We start from the raw sequence: 9,939 nt of genomic DNA on the forward strand, positions 1-9,939 counted from the left end.
CCATTTATAAATATATATATCCAGTTACTGTTGGACAATCAACTAGAAAAACAAAAACTAAGGGCATTTTGTCTGTAATTTCAGTTTGTTTTAGTTAGTTTTGTAAACACTCAATACAGTTTCAGTTCGTTTTTTGTCGCAAGTTGATGATGTCACTTGTCCAACTATTGTTTTGACGCTCATATTAACCTTAGGAAGTATTCAGGGTTTTTTTTTATTAGCACATTAAAGACATAGAGTATAATATAATCAGTTTAAGATGCAGTCTACACAGGTGATCCATTGCCTGTCTATGTTGGCTGTAGTTGTAGCATGGCTGGGTTTGTGTGCCGCGGTGACACCCAGGATATTGGATGCTGGCTGTTTTTAATTATGATAGAGAATCATTTTTCCATTTCCCTCTAGTCATCAAGGAAGGTAAATTAAGGAAAGGACACAGACGTCTCTTTAACCGCCAGAGTAATAGTGTAATAGTGTGACGCTACTGCCGGCGAAAACGAACGATTTCACTGTACCTTTAAAAAATCATGTAGTATCATCCGTGAGCGCTGTCCTCACTACACGCACGGGGATCTCGGGGGTTTGGGGGGGGGGGATTATCCGATCGCGGTAATCCGTTGCATAGTTGTGGCCATTTGAATGAGGCTTGTTTTTTCCGTAAAGCAAGAGGAACGGAGATATAGCCATTTTCCCACAGGAAATAAACAGGAAGTAAACAAGCTTTTATTTTTTTAACTCATTCGGTGCCAGAGTTTTATTAAAAACGGGACGTTGAGTGCCAGAGATCTCACCGTTTGTAACGCTACGCTGTTTACAGCTGTAGACTCCGCGACGAGCACCCGATTTTAAACAATATATGCATTGCATGCACGATGGTGGATGGTCCTGGCTAACACCTGGAACAATAACATCTCTCACACGAGTCACCATGGCGGAGTGATCTCTGATCCAAAATGACTCGTTTTCCCCCCTGTAAAAAGTTAGGATTTAGGTTAGGATAGGAACTATTTCAGTTCTGCCTTGTGTGTTAATGATGTGACATCATCACACAATAAGGACGTTGTTGAATAATCATATTATTTACCTGATAAATGAGTCTTCATATTCAATACAAATGCAGAGATTCAATTTAGATCTAAGGCACAGGCTGATCAAGTCTTTTAATTCCCCTTCACACCGGTATATGATTTGATATTATATTATTATGCCCTGTAGTTTCATAGCGCCATTAGAATCATCATTCATCATTTAACCCATTAAGATCTGGAACGCATCTGTGTCACTTTAGATTTATTTGGCTATTCAAAAATAGTGAGTGCCTATGAGCTTGTAGATCTGCTATTTTTGAAAAATTATGAAAAAATATTTTTTATATTTTTTTATAAAACTGTTTGGATTTAGAAAACATTTTTAGAATCGGCTTCAGGTCTTAAATGGTTAAACCATTGTAGTCAATGACAAAGGAGAGATGGCCTCGACCGGAGAGATCGGCTGTCTCTCATTTCTTTGCCTTGGATTTCATTCGCAAAATTAAAAGAATGGCTGCTGAGTGTGAGCTATTAGAAGCCACTGCAATTTCCTGCTACTATCTTAAAGCCCATTGACTTTCTATGCTGAGGAGTGTGCTTTTTACCACAGTGAGGGACAGTTAGCTTTTCCCCAAATGCCATTGTTGCAACTGTACATTTAGCACTACACAGTGATGTAAAGTAACTAAGTACATTTACTCAAGTACTGTACCTAAGTGCACTTTTGAGGAATCATTACTTTATTGGAGTATTTCCAATTTTCAATACTTTTACTTCTACTCCACTACATCTCAAGAGGCAAATATTGTACTCTTTACTCCACTATAATTATTTGAAAATCCTTAGTTGCTAGTTACTTTGTAGATTTTGATTATTGTTACAAAACATACATTAACCACTTATTTATGCCCTATGTATACTTGGGCTATTTGAAAATAGCCAATCTACAAGCTCATCATTTTGAGGTATTTTTTACTTTAGTGGAATATTTCCAATTTTCAATACTTTTACTTCTACTACCACTACATCTCAGAGGCAAATATTATACGTTTACTCCACTACAATTATTTGAAAACTTTGGTTGCTAGTTACTCTTTAGATTTAGATTTTTTTTTTTGACAATAGCATTTTAACACATTCCATGCCAGAGGTTAATCTCATAATGTACTCACCAGTGCCAACGTTTTATTGTTGTTTTTTAGTTTTTTTCACGTCGCCATAGACCTCGTTAAAATCCTTAAGATTGAGCTCTAAACTGTTTGTAAACTCAGCGGAGATCCTTCTCCGTCGCCCAGTGAAAATCCCATGCAAAACGGAGACCGCCATTTGTAGGTTTATGTTAAACAGTGATCAGCGAGGAGAAAAACTACAAAGAGAAAATGGCGTTTCAGTTTCGTCATTAGAACGGAGGCCGACAGGATCGGCAAAACCGGATCCCGGATAATTCCGTTTCCGGTGGTGCTACAACGAAATGTGCCGTATCGAAAATTGAAAAAAGTGCAATTTGAACTTTTTTTCGAAAAAAAGAAAAAAACACCACATCGCGTAGGTCTACGCGATTGGCACGTGGCGGCTTTAAATAGGTTCGCGTAGGTCTACGCGATTGGCAGTCAATGTGTTAATACTAGTCATTAGACTGAAGTAATTAAAGCGGGTCATGTTTGGAATTATAAACAGCTGAAATCAATAATATATCAGTATTCAGATATTAACCTGGGGGGCGCATTAAGTGAAGGTGGGGGCCGCATGTGGCCCCTGGGCCCGCCAGTTGCCCATGTATTGTCTATCTGCTTCTGCTTTTGTTCCTGTCACTTCTACTCACCCATCCCCCCTGTCTGTCCCCCCAGCTGATGACCAAGCACCCGTCCAAGCGTCTTGGATGTGGCCCCGAGGGAGAGAGAGACATCAGGGAGCAGGCCTTCTTCAGACGCATCGACTGGGAGCGGCTGGCCAACAGGGAGGTCCAGCCGCCCTTCAAACCCAAAGTGGTGAGACTGAGGACCCCTCCAGTGCTTAACCCTTTAGGAGTGGGAACACGTACTGTGTCATTTCAAGATTTCATTACAAGCTCATAGATCTACAAGCTCTTTGATCTACAAGCTCATAGATCTACAAGCTCATAGCACTACAAGCTCATAGATCTACAAGCTCATAGCGCTACAAGCTCATAGATCTACAAGCTCATAGCGCTACAAGCTCATAGATCTACAAGCTCATAGCGCTACAAGCTCATAGCGCTACAAGCTTAAATCTTTACTTCTTGTGGTCCCATGCTGAAAATAGCAGATCTACAAGTGTTGTAGATCTGCTATTTTCAGAGCGCAACACCCAAGCACAACCAAACATAAAATGACTTGTCTTTTAGTTCTACTAGATCTCTTCTCCACTAGATCCCTCACTAACATTTTAGTCTAGTTTTAATTTTTTGATGAGGTTGTCAATATATTTAGTCTTAGTTTTAGTCATCATATTTTGGACATGTCTTAATAGGCATGTATTTTCAAAAACGTTTAATGTATGAAAAAGAAAAAAACGTAATGAAATACGGAGAATATAAGAGGTTTATATGCCGGACGACAACAATATACAGTATATATTTATAAATATAGCGACCTTCCTTCAGACAGACATAGAGGACCCAGCTGCATTCACCATCGACCCCCCCCACCCCACCCCAACCCGTTCCTGTCACTATAAACACTTCCTTTATGTTTGTGAAACCCCCCCCCCCATACACTCCCACGCCGTGGTTCACTGCCATGCCCGCTGTGCCTTCAGCGATGCTCCCGCCACATAGCTTAACCCATTAAGACCTGGAACTGTGTCATTTTTAGATTTGAGCTAAAAAGCATTATTTTACACTTTGGGCTATTCAAAAATAGCAGATCTACAAGCTCATAGCGCGGTCACCGGGTGCCGCACTATGAGCTTGTAGATCTGCTATTTTTGAGAAATCGTAAACATTTTTGCAAATCTTTGAATATATGTATATTTTTTAAAGCGAACATTTTCAACTCTGTTACAACTTCTGGGGGTCCCTGGAACAAAATATTTTGAAATGGGGGTCCATGGCCAAATATGTATCATTTTGGGTGGTCCTTGACATTTCTTTTTCAAAAAACTGTTAGGATTTAGAAGACATTTTGTAGTATCCCCCCAGAAGCAAAGATTTAAGTTAAAAATGTTCGCCTTAAAAAAATGTATATATTCAAAGATTTGCACAACATTTTCAAGATTTTTCCCAAAAAATAGCAGATCTACAAGCTCATAGCGCGGCACTCGGTGCCGCGCTATGAGCTTGTAGATCTGCTATTTTTGAATAGCCCAAAGAAATCTTAAAATGACACAGATGCGTTCCCGGCTTTAATGGGTTAAAAATAGCTTTCTAAGAGCAACGCTCCCTTTTAGCTTCCTGCACAACGGGCCGTATAAATGCAGGGTTTCATAGCGGAAGTATCTGTTCTCTATTCATAGAGATGGGTTGGGGGGGTTAGTGGGAGGGGGGGGCTAAATGTGTCTCCGTCCATTCAGGAGGTTTTGTGAGGTTGCATATTGTACAGCAGTACATGCTGTAACGTCATTATTAATGGGCTCTTAGTGGGACGTCCACACACAAAGGAGCCTTTCAGCTTCTCCATCCACGGCTACCGGAAGGTTCTACGATGCAGTGCGTCACAACACAACTACACAACACAACACAACACAACGTCATGCACACTAAAGGACGCTGTAGAATTTTTTGCTTTTGGCTGCAACCATGTCATATTTTATCAGGGCAGCGGCTCAAGATAGACCCGTTGATTCTAACATTCTGAGGTGAAAGCAACACCATGTAACTTTACCTCTTCTATCCCGGATTTGAACCCGGCTTCCTGCGAAATTGCTGTTTTTTTTTTTACCCGTCATAAATTGAATCTTGTTTTTTTTTTTACAAATACATTTTGTGTCACAGTTTTGTAGTGACACAACACATACATACATATATACATATATACATATATATATCACCTTGCATAAATACAGCTACCGGTAGGTTTACCAGCTGTCTCAAGTTGGTCCCTGTGCTTTCATGTGAGTCTTTTTTTATGATATATTGAATTTGGACCATCAGGTCAAAAGTCGTGTCAGATCCTGTGTATATATAGGTGAGACATGACCTTTGACATGATCTAAAATGTCTCATTAGAAGAGCAGGGAGACAAAATACAACCACCACAATTATATAAGTTATATTGTATTAACCCATTAAGACCTAAGGAGATTCTTTAAAAAAATCTAAATCATAACAGTGTTTGGGAAAAAAAAAAAAAAAATGTTTCCAAGATTTTTCAAAAATAGCAGATCTACAAGCTCATAGCGCGGCACTCGGTGCCGCGCTATGAGCTTGTAGATCTGCTATTTTTGAATAGCCAAAGAAATCTAAAGTGACACTGATGCGTTCCAGGTCTTAATGGGATGCTCTGCCATACAGATTGGACAAAATTACATTTTATTCATTAAAGAAAAGTTACATAGTGAGGATTGTAATGTCTGTGCTAAGAAGTATTTTACTTCAATTGAGTACATGGGATACAGTATAGTATAACGGATATTGAACTAGAAAGGATAGCGAGTGCACACTTGACAGGCAGTGTGTCCTGGAGCTGATGTCCTTTACTCATGCTGCTTTGGGGGGCGTGTGTGTGTGTGTGTGTGTGTGTGTGTGTGTGTGTGTGTGTGTGTGTGTGTGTGTGGGGGGGGGGTCACTCCTAATCTAATCACCATTTCTGTCCGCCGACATGTCAGGCCATCATCACATCTCCTGTGTCACCTTGCCTCTGGTGCTGTGTGGACGCTCTCTCCTAGAAGATGCATAACTGATCTCTCCCCATTGACTTGTATTGTGAAACGGGTCTCAAAGTCACACTTTTTCCCCCTATTTTTTATTAAGACCTGTGGCCGATTCTAAAAATGTTTTCTAAATCCAAACAGTTTTTTTTTCAAAAATAGCAGATCTACAAGCTCGTATATCGGCTATTTTTGAATAGCCAAAGAAATGTAAAATGACACAAATGCGTTACCGGTCTTAATGGGTTAAGTTAGATATTGTCTCTGTGTCGGGTGGAAACCTCATACGTCCAAAACTTTGGCTTTGCACGATTCAAATTCCAAAATTAGCAAAAATAGCAGATCTACAAGCTCAAAACGTGTTGCTTTGCACCGCGTTTCGAACTTGCAGTTCTGCTATTTTTTTTTATACTTTTGTATGACACTGCATGTAGAATGATCAAGTAGGTCATTCATTTACGATATAAATATTTACCAATATAAATATCAAATGAACACGGATGATGTTTTACCGTTTGTCTTGTCTCGTTTTCCCCCGCAGTGCGGCAAAGCGGCGGAAAACTTCGACAAGTTCTTCACGCGCACCCAGCCCATGCTGACGCCTCCGGACCAGCTGGTCATCGCCAACATCGACCAGAGCGAGTTCGCGGGCTTCTCCTACATCAACCCCCAGTTCATCCACCCGTCCCTGCACAGCGTGGTATGAGGAGACGACTAGAGGAGAGGCCAGGCCCACCCGGGACTTATACAGTATAACAACCCGACCTTCCAGAGAGCCCACCAGATATGTCTCCCCACCAACAACAACAACAACAACATGTCCCTGCTATCAAAGAGATCCGTATCATATTCTGCTCGACAAAAACGAAAGTCCCGTCAAGTCAGTTTTGTCACCGGGCCGAGGTGACGTTTTGGAGGAGTGGAATCGCGCTTTAGACTAGAGCAGGGGTCTTCAACAACAGGGGGTCCGGGACCCCTAGGGGATCCTCAGAGCTACTTTTGGGGCTCCGCCAAATCTTTGTGTGATAGGATTTTTTTTTCTTTTTCTTCAACCATAGCATCCCTTTTCTGAGAAACTTAGCCAAAAATAGCCGATCTACAAGCGTTGTGAGCTTGCAGATCGTCTATTTTTGGCAAAGAGGTATAGGTGTAGAGGGAAAAAAGAGCAGACAAAGTTGAAAAAAAAAGAAGTTGAATCTGAAACACAATTTTATACAATATAGAGGGGGTCCCTGCGTCATCTCTCTCTCAGCCAAGGGGTCCTTGGCCTGAAAACGTTGAAGACCACTGGACTAGAGTCTAACGATGGGAAGGAAAACGACGGTCAAAACAACAACATACTGTCAGTCTGAGAGTAGTATAGAAGGAGATGGGGAATTATATTGCACTTGTCATTTTTAATAATCATTTTAGTTTTTTTGTCGTCTTTTATTTCATCTTAACCCTGTTGTCCCAACATTTCGCAAATGTGCTCCAAATCGCTCCAAAAACCTACACGTTGTGAAGTAGACTCCGATCCTTCTGTGTGAGAACGCGCGTACCACGCGCTGTCCTGTCCCGCGTTTAGTGGGTGATATTAACTCTTTGACTGCCAATGATGAGATTTCTTGTCATATTTTGCTAAGGTCCAGTCTGCCAATGACAAGAATGACGAGATTTTGTGTTTTCAGTGGTTTCCCACTAGATGGCGCTGTTCGCTCGCTTATGGGTCACTGTTTGGCTCTCTGTGAAGCAGAGAGCCCCCCCACCACCCCCATCGATTCTACGAGACTCGTTTACGTCTTCAAAAGCGATCGGGCGATCACTCATACTGGAGATGAATGTTCTGTGATGCTTCAAAGGTTAGTGAAAACACAGGAAAATCGCTGGCAGTGGCGTAGCAAATAATGTTTTATTTCTGGCAGTCAAAGTGTTAAGATGCGAGCGCCAAACTCTCATCCCACTTATTATCTCAACCCTCCTATCATCCCCCCATGTTGCCATGCTGCAACAAGCTACAACGCATAAGAAAACATTTATTGTCTTTTTTTAAAATATATGTCTACTTAATGTGCTGCCATTTCTGTTATAATACATTTACATACGTATGTATTTCACACTTACTGTATATGCTGGAGGGAAAAAAAGCTTCGGTCTATCACTGAGTGCCAAAATAGAAACGGAACAAAGGATTTTTATTGCACGTTATCACTGAATATCTAAATAACTGTATCAGTTTCCTAACAAAACACCCTCATCAACATGTCTGTCCTTTTGACGTACAACCTCCACGTTCCCCTTTTGATGTCGACACATTTAACCTTCAACAAAGACAACGTCTTTAATCTGAGATATTTTGCAGCAAATGGAAAGCACACAATCACACTGTATCTCCTCAGTTGCAACTGGTCTATAGCAGTGGTTCTCAACCTGTGGGTTGGGACCCCCCTGGGGGTCCCCAGATGACAGTGAAGTGTCAATTTAAGGACCTTTAAAACCTTTTTAATACCCCAAAAAAAAAGAAAGAAGAGAAAAAAGACCATTACTGCATCAAAAGTAATCAACAAACAATACTATAAAAACTGGTCAAACAATTGGCCAAATTGGCAAATAATATATAAGAGAGGCTAAAATTATTACGTTGCGAGGCATTGTGAACTTATAGATCTGCTATTTTCATAAAATATATCTGTGGAACCGAGTCAAACATAACGTAATAGAAAGGAATACCAGCACAAACTTAAGTCCTTTTAGGCTCTTATTTATTTAGGTCATAGCTCCCCAGCAGCAGCATCAAACCGGACGTTTCGGCCCAGAGGCCTTCTTCAGCGTGTAATGACAACATACTGATTTTGTGTCACTTATAAAGGGACCCTGGTGCCACGCACAGAGTGGTCCGGGTAACAACAAAAATAAAACAGAACGTCACTTTTTTTTAGACAAGAGGGTCATCATAAAGCAGAAAATGCATATAAAGGACAGTACATATACGTAGACCATCACACTCCTCATTTGTTTAGCAATAAAGCAGTAATTTTAAAACCTTTTGTCTGTGCGAGTCCCTCAGTACCCCTTCATAAAGACAGAACATAACGTAATGCCTCAACTCCGACATTTCCAAGTGCTTGTCGGGGTGGGGGGGTCCCCAGTTCAAAATATGATTATTTTGGGGGGTCGTGGCCTGAAAAGGTTGAGAACCAATGGTCTATATATGGACGAGCATTTTCACTGGAGTGGTTGTTGCCTACAGTCATCTCTGTCACAGTGATCACATGCTAATCACCTGATCCAAAGCATTTGAGATAATTGCAATTATTTTACATAATAATTAGATTTGTTTACATTCATCTGTACTGTATAAAAACAGCCGGATGACATTAACATGAATGGCATGTTTCCATCATTAATGCCACGTCATTGTCCACGCTCTTTTAGCCACTTTCAACTTTGCCTATCTTTGTGCGTTTACGTAGGGCAAAAGATTACAAGCATTTTGAAAAAAAAAACAAAGAAATGCTGTTTTTGAAAAATTCTGAAAGTAGAAATGATTAAGTATGTATATGGCCTGTTTTGGCCATACTAGTACATTATTTGTTTTGATTATTGGTACCGGTCATTACCAGTTATTCCATGCATATTTCATTTGTCATAATCTTCCCCGTGCAATGTTTGTTTACACAGCCTAAAAATGCTTTAACTTGCATTAACATGTTTGTCCCACTGCCAGAAACTATGACATCGTCAATCGCAATTATATTTGTATGAGAATTAATTTGTGACAGCCCTGCCTGCAGTAGGTGTACCAGAGAGAGAGAACATAGGGTCAGACATCTCTAGATCAAAGAGACGGTGTTTTTGATGCTATTTCCATGACGCACCATAATGCTGATCTGTGTTGCATGCTTACTTAACGAGCGTTTGATCACATGCAGTACATGTCCGGTATCTATCATTGTAAATCCTAGTATTATGATATAAATGTTGTATGTTTTATGAAAGTTTGATTCTGAAGAATTAACCATGTATCACTTTCTAATTGTTAAGGGAAAAAAAATGTTTTATTCCTGTTATATGTTCGGCTTAGTACAAACTTTTGTCCAGAGAA

The 9,939-nt window shown here is 40.3% G+C and overlaps 1 protein-coding gene across 1 annotated transcript in view; it reads left to right on the plus strand.

Annotated features, from left to right (window-relative positions):
- The window catches only part of prkcab (protein kinase C, alpha, b), a 205,619-nt gene extending 198,048 nt beyond the window's left edge, over positions 1–7,571 (plus strand). The window contains exons 16-17 of the mRNA XM_084071166.1: positions 2,876–3,016; positions 6,397–7,571. Coding sequence (XP_083927292.1) covers positions 2,876–3,016; positions 6,397–6,561 — 306 coding nt within the window. The 3' untranslated portion in view covers positions 6,562–7,571. The remainder of the gene's footprint in view (positions 1–2,875; positions 3,017–6,396) is intronic.
- Positions 7,572–9,939: the final 2,368 nt, after the last annotated feature.

Source organism: Gymnoscopelus microlampas (assembly GCF_963454915.1).
Source record: "Gymnoscopelus microlampas genome assembly, chromosome: 11".
Taxonomy (NCBI): Eukaryota; Metazoa; Chordata; class Actinopteri; order Myctophiformes; family Myctophidae; genus Gymnoscopelus; species Gymnoscopelus microlampas.